General features: G+C 45.9%; 1 protein-coding gene and 1 long non-coding RNA gene across 5 annotated transcripts in view; one reads left to right on the top strand and one right to left on the bottom strand.

Annotated features, from left to right (window-relative positions):
• IFT81 (intraflagellar transport 81) overlaps nucleotides 1–11,314 on the bottom strand; it is a 38,600-nt gene extending 27,286 nt beyond the window's left edge. Inside the window, exons 1-7 of one of the 2 annotated variants that reach the window (XM_064393162.1) lie at nucleotides 10,743–11,314; nucleotides 9,813–9,916; nucleotides 7,727–7,907; nucleotides 4,770–4,859; nucleotides 3,649–3,714; nucleotides 3,220–3,330; nucleotides 1,914–1,998 (exon numbers count right to left, since the gene is read on the bottom strand). In XM_064393162.1, coding sequence (XP_064249232.1) covers nucleotides 1,914–1,998; nucleotides 3,220–3,330; nucleotides 3,649–3,714; nucleotides 4,770–4,859; nucleotides 7,727–7,907; nucleotides 9,813–9,916; nucleotides 10,743–10,886 — 781 coding nt within the window. In that variant the 5' untranslated portion in view covers nucleotides 10,887–11,314. The remainder of the gene's footprint in view (nucleotides 1–1,913; nucleotides 1,999–3,219; nucleotides 3,331–3,648; nucleotides 3,715–4,769; nucleotides 4,860–7,726; nucleotides 7,908–9,812; nucleotides 9,917–10,742) is intronic. The other variant, XM_064393163.1, reaches the window with a different exon arrangement.
• LOC135282927 (uncharacterized) lies at nucleotides 9,590–16,068 on the top strand. 3 transcript variants are annotated; one of them, XR_010348899.1, is made up of 4 exons: nucleotides 9,590–9,751; nucleotides 10,210–10,312; nucleotides 10,499–10,646; nucleotides 14,761–16,068. It is a non-coding gene; the product is annotated as an uncharacterized LOC135282927 (long non-coding RNA). The 3 variants fall into 3 exon arrangements; XR_010348898.1 differs by having other exon boundaries at nucleotides 10,210–10,646; XR_010348897.1 differs by lacking the exon at nucleotides 9,590–9,751 and having other exon boundaries at nucleotides 10,173–10,312.
• The last annotated feature ends 329 nt before the right edge of the window (nucleotides 16,069–16,397 follow it).

Here is a 16,397-nt window from a genome sequence, read left to right as displayed (position 1 = left end):
CTGGTTTTCATCAAGAATGAAATAAAATAGGCATCTGCACAAAGCAATTCCTCTTTGACAAGTATCTTTGAAGTTCTCAGTGTTCTAAATCTATTTCTACATATTAACCTAACGAAGTTTATAAATTACACATTTTACTGTTCATCAACAGATCGTTTTAACACGTTCTTTTAATCAATATTTTCAAGCTACTCATTCACTTCTTCCTATATCTGCCAATAAAGTAACCAGTAATGTCCTGTAAAATGGACAGAGACCAAGAATTCAGTGATTAGGTTTGTTTCTTCATGTTATCAATTTGTGTTTGTGCAGCAGAGCAAAATGGTGTCAGTCCTGCAGAGTAAGTGTGAGCTGGGCTGTGCTCATTCAGACCAGAGCCCAGTGTTAATAAAAATACTCTTCATATTCAACACAACAAACACCACAAAAAAACCCTCCAGAATATGAAAATTCATGTTACTTGGTGCTACCAGCAGCAAATCCTTCTCTAGTTAAACAATATCCTGAGTCCTGAAGTTATTAAACAGGGAAAGACAGGAGTTAATAATCAGGGAAGGACTGAAGTGAACAAGCAGGGAAGGAGTGCTCTGTGAACCAGCAGCATCACTTCCAGCTGTGTTGTAGCAGCTCATAACAATTAATGACACAATACAAATAAATTCTAAATATGTTTCTAAGAGTTGAAATCCTACCAACCACAAGGCATATTCTCCTGGCACAGCTCAAGCAGGCTGATGCTAATTGCATGCTAATAACTCTCATGAATATGTGCTAGTTGCATTCCTTCAGAGTTCCTTTACATTTCTTTAGATATAAAATTAATTATAAAGTGAAGTAATCAAATCCGTAAGACAAACAACAAAGCTTCTGCTCGTTAGCAACAACTCTGAACATTTTATCTTGTTTAGGAAGTAAAAGCACCTGAAGCATTAAAAATGCAAGAAGTTTCCTTTAAAGGGAAGGATCTGACTTCCAGAGAAAATCCAGCTGTTGCACTGTCAGCAGACCAGGCTGGGACCAGGAGGCAGCTGAGGTACCAAACTGCAGCCAAAGGGAATCTTCAAAATGAAATAAATTGTGCTACCTTGTAGACCAACAAAGCTTTTAAAATAAGTGGAACCTATTCAGTGCACTGTGGTCACCTAATTTCAATTATTTCAAAAACCCCACAGTTGGCATTCTGTAATTGCTGCTACAGGCAGTGCCTTTGTAACTGGGGAAAGCAATTACAAAGCTGAGTCCTGAGGTCTTTGTTTGGGCAAAATTTCAACACAAGTTTTCTTAAGTAATGACTCCAAGCTTTGATTGGGAACATCTAAATACTTTTTGTTTTTTTCCCCTGCAAGCAGGACTCGAGATAAGGAAATTAAATATGTTAACTTTATTTTCATCTCAATGATTAAATGACATATTTACTGGCTTTTTATTATGTTACCTTTGCTTCTGTGAACTGAACCCATCGAGTTTCCATTGGCCTTTAAAAAACCCAGGAACTGAAATAGAATTGTTGACACAGCTTTGCTGTATAAACTCTCTGATAGCTACTGCAAAAAAGGAACAGTTATAAAATCCACTGCAAGTCCCTGGGAGATGGTTCAGATACTCCTTTAGTTCCACTTGTGGTTCAGCGGCAGATGAGAATCATTAAAAAATCAAAGTAAAATTATAAAGTATTAACAATGCTACGAGGTGGTGACTGAGAAAAATCCTTTACCTCAGAAGAGCTGCCAAAGCAGTTGTGTGATGCAACTGAAACAGTAAATGTTCTTGAAAGAGGAGGACAATGACTTGGCTTACTAAATTTAAATTAAGAAGTAGTCAGAGTCTGTCATTTTGGAAATAGTTTATACACCATTCTATAGCATGTTTTGCACCACACTAACCCAGGATGGAAGAGGAAAAGCCCTACTCACTTTCTGGTTTGGAATCTGCCACCACGTGCTGCATCTCCTTCAGCTGCACCTGGGCTCTCTGCAGCCTCTGCTCTGCGTGGAACAACTTTGGAGAGACAATTGGACACACCCAGGGTCATTCCTTGGAAATCCATGTGCAAACAACTCAACCCACAGAGCCCCAAAAGAACCCCAAACACAAAACATGGCAGCTTTAATGCCTGGTGATTTTCTGTTTCACAAGGGAAATGTGCCAGACCAAATTTTCAACACTTGGCCTGGGTTTACTTGATATTCCCTCCTGTTAATTGAAAAGAGTGTTCTTGTTCTCCCAAGTGGTATTTTCTCTGATGGCAGAAATTCATCCAACAATTTTCAACCAAAAATATGAGTGGCTTGAGCATTACCACAACAACAAAAGGCAGCAGGAATCAGGATTGCAGCAGATAACTCCCCTTATCCTGCAATGCAGCTGAGTTGTCTCAGCAGTCCACTGTCCATCCCAAGAGCAGTCTGCACAGCTTCCTGCCAAACAAGCCCCAGCTGATTTGCATTTCTGTGACTTAGAGAGACGTGTAGTAAGAACTGGAATTAACTGGACATCACATTCATTTTAGTCATGGTCTTACTCAGACTCCAGCAAACAGCTTGAGAGGCCACTGATTCCCAGTGATCCCACATCCAGACAAAGGCTGCAATAGAAGAAATCTGAGGGCTCTCCCTATTTTAATAGTTTGAAATTGAGGCTACAGAATTTGGTGAGGCAGTGTAACAAATGGCACTGGATTCTACAGAAGTATCTTGTTTTGAAGCACGGGACAGGAATAAAACCCACCCTTACACTTGGATGACAACTGTTCCCAGGGCCTCTCAGAACATAATTTTTCCCAAATTCAGGGGCCTAAATCCCAGGGTTGCTCCTGAATACATATTGTCCCCCACCCAGGAAAAATACAAGGTACTTGCTGTGTTGCTCAGCCCCTGAAACCTTCGTGCAGAGATAGAAATCAAACCAAGGAAACATTTGCTCACTACCATAAATGTGAAGAGTTCCCTTTGGGTGCTCCAGCAGTAAGTCATGGAACATTTCCTGGGAATGCTAAAGGATGATGTCAGTGGCAGCTGAGGCAGCCAAGTACCTTCAGTGTGGTGTTCAAAACTTGCAGGGTCAAGCCTCTTCCCTTAAAATGTACATAGATCTTTTAAATGGGATTTAATTTTCTAGGATTGGGAGAAGCTCTCCCAGCTACTGCTGTTCCTGATGTATTTTTAAAATTCCCAAGCAAACATGAACAACTCTTTTACAGGTGTGTTGTTATGCCAGTACCTGACTTTTCTGTTCTTGTTTCTGTTGAGCCAGAGATTCTTCTCTCTCTTTCTCTAAGCGAAGCTGTCTTGCTATTTCAAGCATCCGTTGATGATTTTGTACTGTCTCCACCTACAGCAAGTGGATAAATAGTGCATGTTGCTGTCAGATAGCTGAGAAATACATTAAAGAGATCATATGTCTCACAAGCCCACTTAGCACTTCCCTTCCATACACGTTACTACTCAGAAATGACAGCAAAGTACTGGACTCGAGATTCTTAAAAGCTCTGGATCAACGCCTGGGGAGATTCCCTGTAGGTCAATTAGTTACTTGATTCCTTCCTAGACATACAGTGTGTTTATCTTAATCCTTGTTTGCATTCCAAAATCAGAGTTGCAGGCCAAGGATTATGACACTGAAATGTAGGAGTGTTACTTCTCTTGTTACCCTCTTCTTAAGACGCTCTACTCTTTTGGCCAGTTGATCTTTCTCCTCTTCCATTGCACTGATGTCCTAAAAAGCAGGAAAAACACATAAAGAAACATTAATTTATTCCCCATGTATATTGGATTGGACTAAGTTCTCTTCAAATTAATATGAAAATCAGAATTCTTCTCTGAATAGATGGAGGCGGTTATAATTTTATTGATCTATGATCAAACATCCAGGATTCCAATCTCTCTTCTCTCTTACTTCCCCCACAGTTCCCACTCTCTTTATGCTAACATTCTTCATCTGCATCCTTGAGCATTACAGAGAACATTTAAAATAAAAGCAGGTGGATTTCTCTAAAATAAAAAACAAACAAACAGAAACCACCAAGGAAGGAATCAGTACGAATTCCACATCTGATGCAGTCTGACATATGTTCTTAATGTCACCAGCATTACCCACTTCCTTGCAGACCAATTTGCATGAAGTTGCTTATGAGAGATGTCTGCTGCCATTTCTTGTATTAGAACTGTCTTAAAAGAAACACTTTCTAGTGCTGAAACATGTATCTGATTATTATTATTCTGCTTTAGTCCTATTTTACAACAGCAGGACTCCGCTGATTGATAGTTATGAGAGAAAGGAAAATGAATTCTCCAAATGTAGACCTTATCTCAACATTTGCTTGGCTTCTCTGTGTGTCCACTGGAAAGTTGTACACAAGCTTAATTATTTTGCTGAAACAGAGCAAATATCTCCACTTAACACTTGAGCCACGTGGGTTCATAATTTCTGTTGACTTAAGCTCTTAATTCATTCAACACCCTCTGGAATTATTAGCTGCTATCAGGAAAGCAAAAGGCTTTGTATCAGCCTGCATTCGGAGGAAATGGAGCTCCAATATTTGGAAATCATGCTGCACAGAGTCTTGGCAGCCTTGTTCCCCAATCTGCTCCAGAAATCTCAGCTCTGAACATGAGCAAGGACTTGGTGTTTGCCAACAGAGAGCAGCTCAAGAGGCAGCTGCAGTGCCCACCAGCTCTGGCCTCTGTGGCTTTCACACTGTCCACAAAGCCAACAAACATGGAACTGACATGCAAAACACCAACTAAAGAGAAAAAGTTGAGTTTGTTTACCCTTCTTATTTCTGCAGTTGATAAACCAGATATTTTGAGCTGCTCGTGCTCCTTATGTAGGTTTTTAAATGTTTCCATGAGTTCTTCGTACTGTGAAATGAAATGGAAATTGTGCAGAATGAGCTCTGTGTCTAAGGATTTTCAGATCAACACACTGTTTTACTACTAAGACAGTAAATGTAGACATAGAAATATATGAGAACAAGATAAAAAGGCATTTTCTCATTGCAAAAGCCTGTCAACTTATAAAGCAGAAATAAATCACAGTGCATTATCTTCCATTTGAAGAGACAATCAGAACTTCACAATTTCCTCAGTATTTTCTCCTTTCGTAGTATACAGTGTATTTGCAAAACAGGAAAATGTCACCTGAGAGGGATAAATTAATAAATTACTCTCTCTTACTATACATCTGTGTATACCACATATATAAATCAGCCCCAAAAGGAAGTGTTTGCTCTAACAACACTTCTGAAGGAAGCAATGGGGCTTGAGTTCCCAGAGTGGCCCAAGAGCAGAGCTGAGTGAACACGTGAGAAATGGCTGTGCCACGTTGCATAACCCTCACAACATCCCCGAGACTGACAGATGCAGCTCAGCACTCAGAGACAAGGAGACAGTGTGCTACTTCCACACCAGTACTTTGCCCACCAGGAATCTTAAACTGAGAGGCAGTGTGAAAGTCTGTGTGGGTAGAGAAATAACAGGGGACAGCAAGAGTTTAGAAATATGGAGAGGAAATAAATTTAGATTCAACTCGGAGAAACACGAGCTGTGGTAGAAGGAAAGATTATCTCCACAGAAACAGCCCTTCAATGAGATGGAAAAATCTAAAAGGAGAGTATCAAGTCATTTTTTACTTCCTGGAAAGAGCAGTTGATATGAAAGGTGAATACCAAATGGCAACAGCACAGGCCAGTTCAAACAAAGGCATCGGAGCCCTGAGCAGTGAAGCAGCACCTCCATTCTCTGCAGCCCTGGGGAAGCAGCAGCCAGAGCACTCTGCTCAGCTCTGGTTCTTTCAGCAGCAAGCACACACTGACAAGCTGGAAAGAATTCAAAAAAATAGCAATAAAATGGCCAAGGAGAAGAAGATAAAATCACAAAGAGCTGGATTAAGTGGCAAATAATGGTGTGACAAGCAAGGTACTGACTGGATGAGGAGGAACAAGTTACAAAATGCAGGAGTAAAACCCAACTGGCTTCCATGGTAGCCCTTATGCACTCTCAAGTCCTTTAACAAGAATGAAAATGAGCAGGTGGTCTCTGAGCAACTCATTCCCACTGCTGGTGTCCAGGAGTTTTCCTTTGTGTGCTTCTACCTCTGTCAAAAGAGGACTTCCATAAGACTTTTCCCTGCTGGAACATGAAATTTCAAGGCCATTGGCAGGATTCAAACAAGGCAGAGCAGAGTTTGAGGGATCACAACAAAAAACTTACTTTTCCCTTTGGGTGCTCCACATGCACCTGAAATAAGGGACACACTCAAATGACCAAAAAACCACCCAGGTTCCTATATGGAAAGAGATCTCTGGCACCTGGGAGCAAATCACTGAAGGCTGAACAATGAGATTAATGCCTGAAGTTGCTTATTTCTTAAATTATATATTGCAGGCAATGCAATGTCTAAATCACAACAGGGCTGGGAAGGTGGCAGGTTTGCTGAGTATCTTCTATAAGTAATTCACAGAAGTTCATTTTAGCTTGATTCTACACACCCATAAAACTTGTCTGTTAAAAGGTGTCTGAACTCTCATTTTTGAAATTTCCCTTAAAAGACACCATTGCAAGACTGTACCTAAATAATTCAGGCTAATTGTTTAATTCATTAGTATCTAAATATTTGCACTGTCATGTTATATTGCAGCAAGGCATTCTATTACCCCAGCTTCTGTTTTGAATTAATCAGCAGAGTATTAGTTTAATGAGATGGTTCTATTACTGTAATCCCAAAAAGGAACACATCTTACGTAATGGAAATTATGGAGGTGGATATTTATACACATTAAGACTGTGACATACTGAACAAAACATACAATCTGCATTTCTTTCTCTCTCTGCTACTTCTGCTGAGTTATTTCAAGGTATAAATCCAATATTGTTAGAGGTAACAAAAAAATAAAAGGCTTAGTCAAGTCTCAGTCAGACTGTTCAGCTTTGGTGATGCAGAGTTAACAGATCAAGTTACCTCTTACAAACACTCAAACCCACTGTGGTTAAGCAGAACAAAAGACACTGAAAACTGGAAAAAAATAAGTAAATATGTACTTCAGATAATAAAGCCAAAACTTTGGTTCACTTCAAGTTTTTACGTTTCAAACCCACCTAGTCTGACTATCTAAAATCAACATTTAATGCTCACAAAAGAAGTGGGAACATAATAAGTAGGAATGTCAGCACAGAGAAAAAGAAATCTTTTCTTTATTCACAAAAAAATAAATGGTTAAAGCAAAAGTGGAGTAAGGCTCATACAAATATTAGGCATCAAATACTATCACAGGACTATCATGGCTAAAAATACAATTAATGGACAATTAGGAGACATCGACTTTTGGTCATAACATTTTCTGGACTTGTTTGAAGTGGTAATTTTATAAAGTTAAAAATATCCAGGTCATATTTCATAGATAAAAACCCTCGAACCTGCTCAAAAATTAAGAACTAAAAGTCTGTCTAAGCCAAAATGGCTCTGAACATCAGCTGGCACCCAGTGCTTAATGGGCTTAAGGCCTTTTAATTCAATGCTACTTATTAATACATAATTTCAGGGTTATTGGAAGAAAAGTGGTCAAGACATCAACTTTTTATTATGAATCTTTGCTTATCCTTGATTCCAACAAGCTTTTAACATAACTCACTTGAACACGTATGCCAGCATTAACTCCCTGATTCATTTATCCCTCCTCCCACTGGCACTTTAATTAGCGTGCAGTGTTGGCATTCATGAGGAATGGTACCTGTTTGTTGAAGTCAGCCACAGTGTCATCCTGCAGGAACTCTGCTGGCACCTCCAGCTTCACTAAGAATCGTGCCAGGTAAGCTCTTGTCCTGAGTTCACTGGTCCTCTGAAGAAGCCAGTGCAAGACAGGATGAATTACAGTTTTGCTTCCAGTAACCAGCCCTTGGCGGAAAGCACTCCTGTATGGAAGCAACCAGGAGAAAATGCCAATAAATCTCCAACAAAAGAATGATGCTGGCTTGGAACAAAAAACCTGCAATGTTTTGACATTCCTTGTCAAATGTCAAATTCCTTGTCTCCACTTGCCTAATGATTTTTGTAATGCTGTTAGAAGAGAAAATGCTCATGATGATGCTTGGGTTTGATTAGCCTGGAAGAGATAAGGCTGAAGGATCTGCACATTCCAGAACCTGAAGGGAGCACAAAATAGAGATGGAGGGGAACTTTTTACCAGGACAATGGGAATGGCCTCACGGTGACAGAGGGCTTTGAATTAGGAAGCAATTCTTCCCTGTGAGGGTGCTGAGGCCCTGGCACAGGATGCCCAGAGCAGCTGTGGCTGTCCCACCCCTGGAAGTGTCCAAGGCCAGGTTGGATGGAGCTCTGAGCAACCTGGGATGGTGAAAGGGGGGTGGAATGATCTTCAAAGTCCCTTCCAACCCAGCCCATTCTGAGCTGGAAGTCTGCAGTTCAGGCTCCTGATCCTTCTACCTTGAGTCAGATAAAAACCCTGTAACACAGTACAGGGATAAAGCCAGCAGTGACAGCTCCTCTTTTCCTGTGACAGCCTCGGGGGATGCCGGCAGAGCGGGGGGACCGCGGGATTTGGGATCACCTGGCACAGGTGAGAGGGACCGGGACCGGGACCGGGGCTGGGCCGGGCCAGGCGGTGCCCTCTGCCGGGCGGTGCCGCCGCTGCAGGCACAGCCCCCCGGGAGCCACAGCCGGCACCCCGAAACGGCCCCGGGGACACGGGGACAGCGCCCGGCTGGGACCCCGAAACAGCCCCGGGGACACGGGGACAGCGCCCGGCTGGGACCCCGAAACATCCACAGGGACATGGGGACAGCGCCCGGCTGGGACCCCAGAACAGCCCCGGGGACACGGGGACAGCGCCCGGCTGGGACCCCAAAACATCCACAGGGACATGGGGACAGCGCCCGGCTGGGACCCCAAAACATCCACAGGGACATGGGGACAGCGCCCGGCTGGGACCCCATAACATCCACAGGGACATGGGGACAGAGCTCAGCTGGGACCCCAAAACATCCACAGGGACATGGGGACAGCGCCCGGCTGGGACCCCATAACATCCACAGGGACATGGGGACAGAGCTCAGCTGGGACCCCAAAACATCCACAGGGACATGGGGACAGCGCCCGGCTGGGACCCCGAAACATCCACAGGGACATGGGGACAGAGCCCGGCTGGGACCCCAAAACATCCACAGGGACATGGAACAGAGCCCAGCAGGACCCCAAAACATCCTCAGGGATATGGGAACAGAGCCCAGCTGGGACCCCAAAACATCCTCAGGGACATGGGGACAGAGCCCAGCTGGGACCCCAAAACATCCACAGGGACATGGGAACAGAGCCCGGCTGGGACCCCAAAACATCCACAGGGACATGGGGACAGAGCCCGGCTGGGACCCCAAAACATCCACTGGGATATGGGGACAGAGCCCGGCTGGGACCCCAAAACATCCACAGGGACAAAGGAACAGAGCCCAGCAGGACCCCAAAACATCCTCAGGGATATGGGGACAGAGCCCAGCTGGGACCCCAAAACATCCTCAGGGATATGGGGACAGAGCCCAGCTGGGACCCCAAAACATCCTCAGGGATATGGGAACAGAGCCCAGCTGGGACCCCAAAACATCCTCAGGGATATGGGGACAGAGCCCAGCTGGGACCCCAAAACATCCACTGGGATATGGGGACAGAGCCCAGCTGGAGCCACACCTCGGATCCCATCCCAGCACCCGTGGGGACATTGCAGCAGCACTCACCTGAACTAAAGGTCAGTCCTTATAACCCAAAAAAGGAGTTTTAACATGATTCATAGGCAAAAAGGTACTCACAGGTCTGACAGAGTCCCTGGAGGTTTGTATTTGAGGATTCCCAGCAGATTCAGCATTCTTTTGGCTGTTTGTTCAGGCAGCTCCTCTCTGATGTCGACAGCATGCTGAACGGGATTTAAAATTAAATAACTAATTATTCTTTATTATTATTCATATAGTAAACTTATTGTAATTATTATAAAACAATCAATTTAATAGTTAATTACTGATTTTTAGGATAACACTATATTTTTTCCTACCATCAATTACACTATTTTTATTTTTATAAACTTGTTTGTCCAAGTGATGTTAATTATCTGGCAACACAGAAAGAATTGACTTTATTAATCTACCAGACAATAGTGAGATGCTCTGTACAGAACATCCCTTAAATCACCAAACTTCAATTCTCTTCTAGTGGATTTTCCTGTCAGTTTACTCCAGGAATATCTTCTCCTGGGATCCCATCTGTGCAGTCACACTGACCACATCCACCCTGGAAGTCAGACATCCTGGCACAGGTATCCACACCCAGGTGTGTGAATGGTCCCTTCTGACCTCACACACATTTTGGCAGCCTCCAAGGAGTGGGATACAATTTCCATTGCAACAGCACAGTCGTGAGGCTCAGCTCTTGATCAGCTCCTGCAGGGCACAGCCTGACTTTGACCAGACACAACTGTGAACCGAGATCTTTAATTTCACAGGGAAAACATCGTCACAGCCTGTGGGGAACGGGGATGCTGCCCTGCCCAAGGAGCCTTTGCTGGTTTGCCAAGAGCACTCAGACGTGCAGGCAGGAAGGATTCTCGCCAGCACATTTATTTCCTGGAAGATCCATACAAGCTTCTTTTGGTGAGCCAGCACGCCACATGATTATACTGAGCCAGACCTAAATAAAAGCAAATTCCAGTGTCAGGCCACCTCAGGAGGTCTGGGTGCCCTCCTTACCTTCGGGTCAATCTCCCCCAGAACGTCACTGAGCAGCTGCAGCAGCTGCAGCGGCTCCAGGGAGTCAAACGAGATCAGATTGTAGCTCTTCCTGAAGGGCTCCTGGTTGAGCTTCTCCACAATGAGCTGCATTTGGTCACCCATAGCTGCGGCCCGGGGAAACCTCGGCAGGGCACAGGCAGCAGAGGCGGGGGGCGGTCACGGGGAGCGGGGCGGGCTGGGCCCTGAGGGGCTGCGGGGTCGGGGCTGCGGGATCGGGGTTCGGTCGGGCCCTGAGGGGCTGCAGGATCGGGCCCTGAGGGGCTGCGGGATCGGGGTTCGGTCGGGCCCTGAGGGGCTGCAGGATCGGGCCCTGAGGGGCTGCAGGATCGGGCCCTGAGGGACTGCGGGGTCGGGGCTGCAGGATCGGGCCCTGAGGGGCTGCGGGGTCGGGGCTGCGGGATCGGGCCCGGTCGGGCCCTGGCGGGGAGGCCTCGACCGGCGCCTCGCGCGCGCCGTTACCGCGGGGACGGTTGCCAGGACACGGGCGTGGCGTCACTTCCGGCGTTACCGGAGAGCGGCGCGAACCGGGCCGGACGGTGAGGGGGCGTGGTCTATCATGTAGGGGGCGTGGTCACGGGCGGCGGTGCGGTGTCGATCTGTAAGGGGCGTGGTCTGGCCGTGATGGGGCGTGGTCTGGCCGTGAGGGGCGTGGTCTATCATTGAGGGGCGTGGCCTGTCCGTGAGGGGACCGGCCCCGGCCCCGGGACAGCGACCGGCCCCGGGCTGTGGTGGCGGATCGTGGATCGCTGCCCTCACAGCCGGCTGCCGCAGCGCCGAGCCCGCCGCACTGGGAGCCCTCCCGGTGTCCCCACAGCATGCCCCGGTCAGTCCTTCCCCCTGCGCCCGCAGCCCCGTCCCGTCCCCTTCCCGCCGCGAACAGCCCCGGAATGGCGGCTGAGGGCCGCGGGGGCGGACACGGCACAGGACAAGTCTCTCGTGGGGCTCCTTCACGGAACAAGTGCGAGGAGCGGTAGAAGTAGGTCCGAGATTCAGCCTCTGGAGGATAAACTTGGCTCTGCGGCTCCTTCTGAGGGAGGTTGTTGTCGCATGTGTAGGAGATGTACAAACAGATTGCTGCAGTTACCCAATTAAGATTTCTGGCAGCCTCTGACAGCACAAAGGGATGTCAAGTGTGGCTGGTGTACGTGTCAGGTGAATGGTTACTTAATTCCTTTGAAATGGAAAGGTGCACAGAGGATCCGTGTGGAACAGGAACAGCCAGCCCTGGGCCCAGGCTTCACCTGGGAAAAATGGCAAATTTATGTCCTCGAGGAGGCTGAACATCAGTTGTCAGCGTGCCTCAAAGCAGCAATAAATACACAGTGTATAAATCAGAAACAAGGACAGCAGCATCAAAAACACCAAACAATCCGAACCAGACTATAAATTAAAGTCAAGCTTGCTCATGGAATCTCTCAGTCTGCGAGTTTGTTCTCGCAGTTCCTTCAAAAGCCATGCTTAGGCCTGAAATAGTTGGATTTTGGAGCCTCTTTGCTATTTCAATTAGGTTCTTGGATAGTCTTAGAATCCCATGTGAGTCCCCAGATGATGGATTAAAATATGCAGTGAGTCATGTTAAATTGGTGCCAATTGAAATGCACAGGTTGTAAATCACTGCAGAATTTGACTCAGTAAGTAGCAACCATAAATGTAATACTTTGCAATTCTAAGCACTGCGACTAACTTAGATTAGCTCCTCTTTTCCTTCTGGGAAACAGAAAACGCTTCATACAATAATTTCATACAATTTATTGGTCTTCACGGGAAGGCTGGGAAGTGACACTGATTGCTGTCTGAGCTCTTAACTGGTTAAATGAAGTGACAAAAGGGATGGACGGGTGCCTTGTGGTTGGGCATGAGAGCTGTGGCAGAGCCAGGAACATAATCCAAGTCTCCTGACTCCTGGATTTGAACTTTAAAACCAGATCATGTTTCCTTTGTGCTTTCAGTCCATATACTGACCTTTAGGAAACGTATTTACCTACGAGTTCCCAGAAGAGATCTGCTTTCCTTTGTCATGCTTTCCTGGTATCAGTTACTGTTTTCTCCAAAGAGTATTTTGAGCACGTAAAACACAGAGAGAGCAGATGAGATTGGTATTTCTGATGGAGGTGCCTGTGAGTTCCCCATCTCTTAATCCTGGAGAAACACTGTTTCTGTAAACACTGATACCCATCCTTTCTTCCTCGGTGCTGAGGGGAAGGCACTTGTGGTGAGGGTGGAGGGATCTGGGCTGGGTGCACTGGGAGGCTGCTGCTCTGAGATTTTGCTTTCTATTGAGACAATTCCAGCCCTCTCACCTTCCCAGAAGGAAAGGAACATTCCCCTCTTCTCAAGTCTCTGTAACCTGAAAGAAGAGGCAGGATGAAAACTTTAGATAATGCCAAAGTAAGAAGAAAAGAGATGGTGAGATGGAAACCCATGAAGTCTGATTGTTCTGACTCTGGGAAAGGAAATCTCCATGGCCAGACATTGTTAGAACTGGCCTGGCTGAACTTGTTGCTGTGTTTGACAGCTCAAGTGATTGGAGGCAGGAGCAAAATCACACATTGGAGCCCAGTTTTGTGGGACTTCCCAACCTGGGGAAAGTGAGAGAGATCCCGTGTCATCCTTGAAGTTTTATGTTGCCATGATCATTTCTTCCACCAGATTTGTGCTCTCCATGCATGCAGCCCCCTGGCTGCCCCTGTGCTGCTTGGCATTTGCAGTGGTGTCTGAATATTCAAAATTACTGCCTGAAAGAAAACAATCAAGGCTTAGCCCAGTGCCTTGACCTCTTTATCACCAGAGAATCTTCACAGACATGAAAGAGATTATAAACTCCCAGTGCAGCCTTGGGTAAATATTACAGGAAGCAGCTGAGATTTGTTTATGCTTAACTTGTCTTAAGTTATCTCACTGTGGGTGATGTGCTATCTGAGTCAGGTCTTACAGACTCGAGGGCCAGTGTTCCAGTTTATTTGTTCTATAATTCTGGGGGCATTTTCCAAATAAGTTTGCATGGAGAGTGATACAAATTTTGAAGGAAAGTTTGATGTGAGAGTTGTTACAAGAGTTCAGCTCTACAGTTCCATCCAGTTCTCTGGATAGAATTTGTCTTTTATTTAGCTTGTGGAATGGCTTGTGGAAGCTGCTCATTGCAAAGACATCCTGCAGAGGTGACTTGTGGAGGAAAGAGAATGGAAATGAACAATCCAGAGCTCTCTGGATCTGCAGGCACACCGCTCCTCTCCTCCCTTTGCAGCCACTGCTGTGCAGATGCTGCCGAGCAAAGTTGTGACAGCGCTCGACCACAGAGAGCAGCAAATCCGGGTGGGAAGAAACCTGAGCGAATGAGAATCCTGCTCCACGAAGAGAGATCACCTTATTTGGGAACACCACGGACAAGGGGATGGACGCGTCCGGCCGGGCTGCTGAGGTCCCACCCCAACAGATGGAAGATGTTAGTGTGAAAACAAGAGCTTTTAGGAAGAGGAGACAACACTGCTTTGCTCAAGCAATCTGACCCCTCCTCTTTGTTTGTTTCCGTTCTTATAAATATTGTGCTGTATGTACACTTAGGTCTGACTGTGTTAAATTAAAAATTAATTTCCTTATGGCTATTCTGGTACCTAAATGCATCCCCAGCCTGTTTCTGCTTCCCACTTGCAGCTGTACTGTGGTCAGCTAAAGCCTAAGGAGTGGCCACAGACGTCTTTAAAAATTAAGCCTGTTTGTGCAGAATGTGGCTTGTTCTGTGAGCTGAGGCATTTAAGACAATACCAACAGCCAAGAAGTCTGTCTGGTTCTGGATGTTTTGTCATGTCTACAGTTGTAAGTGATTTAAAGTACTAAAGGATTGGCAGAAAAACATTAGATCTTTGTTGTAGGGTTTGTATGTTTTGTGCCTTTATGAGAGTATTCTGTTGCATGAGAGAGGATCCTGGTCCTTTAAATCTGGGTCTAATGGGTTCTTATCCAAACTTGTGTCTTTCAGAGTCTGGATTTGGAGGTCGGACCTTGAGAGCTCTGCACGTTTCCAGCCCCACCTCCCGTGTGCACCGTGTCAGTGGTGGCCTCACACCTCTCCTGCCCTGGGCCAGATGCACACAGCTGGCTCAGGACACACTGAGCAGCTGCAGCTCCTGTGCAGCAGGAGAGGCACAGCCAAGGTATGTGCCCCCAGCTGGCTCTGCTGAGAGGAGCAGTGGCTTCATCACTCCTTTTTGGTCCCAGCACCTGATATAAAACCAGTCTAAGACCAGGCAGAATGGTGTCCCAAGCAATATGAGATAAGAAGCTGGAGATCTCTGTGGCCACTGATGACCTCAGAACCCCACTGCCCTGTGCCTTGCCTGGCACTGCCCACCCTGTGGAGTGGGTGCTGTGTGTCCTGCCCAGCCCAGAAAGGTTACACCTTCTCTGCACTGGTGTGAAGTGCTGGGGATGGAGAGTCAGGCCCAGAAGGAGGCTGGCCTGGTGCTGGCTCCCATCCATTTAGCCCCAGTTGTCCCACCATAACTTCAGACTGGCAAAGTCTGGCATTAATGAGGGGAGATGATGCCATAGCAGCAGCAAGACCATTGATGTGGTGTTAGACCACCTTGGAGGGTGGATGTGGCTGTGGATCCTCCAAGGTGGGAGTGTGGCATAGGATGTTATTTAACAAGGAGGGGTTGGTTGGGCAGAGTTAACTCAGCTTTCTCTAGAAAACACTCACAGTTTTGTTCCTTGCCGTGCTGCTTGGTTTTGTTTCTTGTCTGAAAAATCCAAAATAACTCCACTGATTGGTCTTGGGTTCACAGCAGTGTTTCTGAGATTAGAGCCTGCTCTTTAGAGCCTCCTGCTCAAGGTCAGATGAAATGGTCAGTCACCCCTTGCAGCAGACTCCAAGAACAATAAGATGTTTTAGGAATGTGCCATAACTGATTGCCTCTAAAGGGCAAATTTTGCTCTGTGCTGCCAAGCAAGGGCTGTTCTCGGTGATAAGTTTGCTGAACAAAGTCTGCTGAGGTTTGTGGAGCTGGTTTCATTCTCCTGGGAGGGCAGCAGGCCAGGACATTGCGCACGCTGATCCCAATCGCCCCAAGGATCAAGTCTGCAGGAAATCCAAGTGGCCTTACTAAAGTTCTGTGCCCACCTTCTGCCACTCAGAGCTGGGTTCCCACTGCCACTTTCCAACAACATTGTTATCCCAAAGCACTGTTCTCCAGGAGGAAAAGGCTGAAATGCTGTCAAAATAGAGGATATAAATAAAGGAACATTGATCAGTTGCTTTGTATTTTTGTTCTTCACATTCTATTTTATCTCCATCCAGAAAAGTCTGTTGTTAACCTGAATTGGTGCAAGTGCTTGTGGCTTGTTTTTCAAAGCAAGCCTTTTATATCACTTTTATGTAATGCAGAAAGTATCTTCTGAACATACAATAGTTTTTCAAACTTGACAGTGCTTTTATGAGTTAGATGAGCTGGGTGACATTCCTGTCAGCTTTGGAACAGAGGTGTCCTTCCTCCTTAACACATTCAATTCATGAGAAAGTGAAAATGTTAGGCCAAGGTTTTTGAAGCAATCAGCATGAGGCACAAAAATAGTCACTCTGAAAAATTAAAGCCTGTGTTTTTTTAGCTTTTTTAA

Source organism: Passer domesticus, chromosome 17 (genome assembly GCF_036417665.1).
Source record: "Passer domesticus isolate bPasDom1 chromosome 17, bPasDom1.hap1, whole genome shotgun sequence".
In the NCBI taxonomy this organism is placed as follows: Eukaryota; Metazoa; Chordata; class Aves; order Passeriformes; family Passeridae; genus Passer; species Passer domesticus.
The sequence above is the reverse complement of the archived record's forward strand: the minus strand, read 5'-3'. Positions and strand labels throughout refer to the sequence as shown.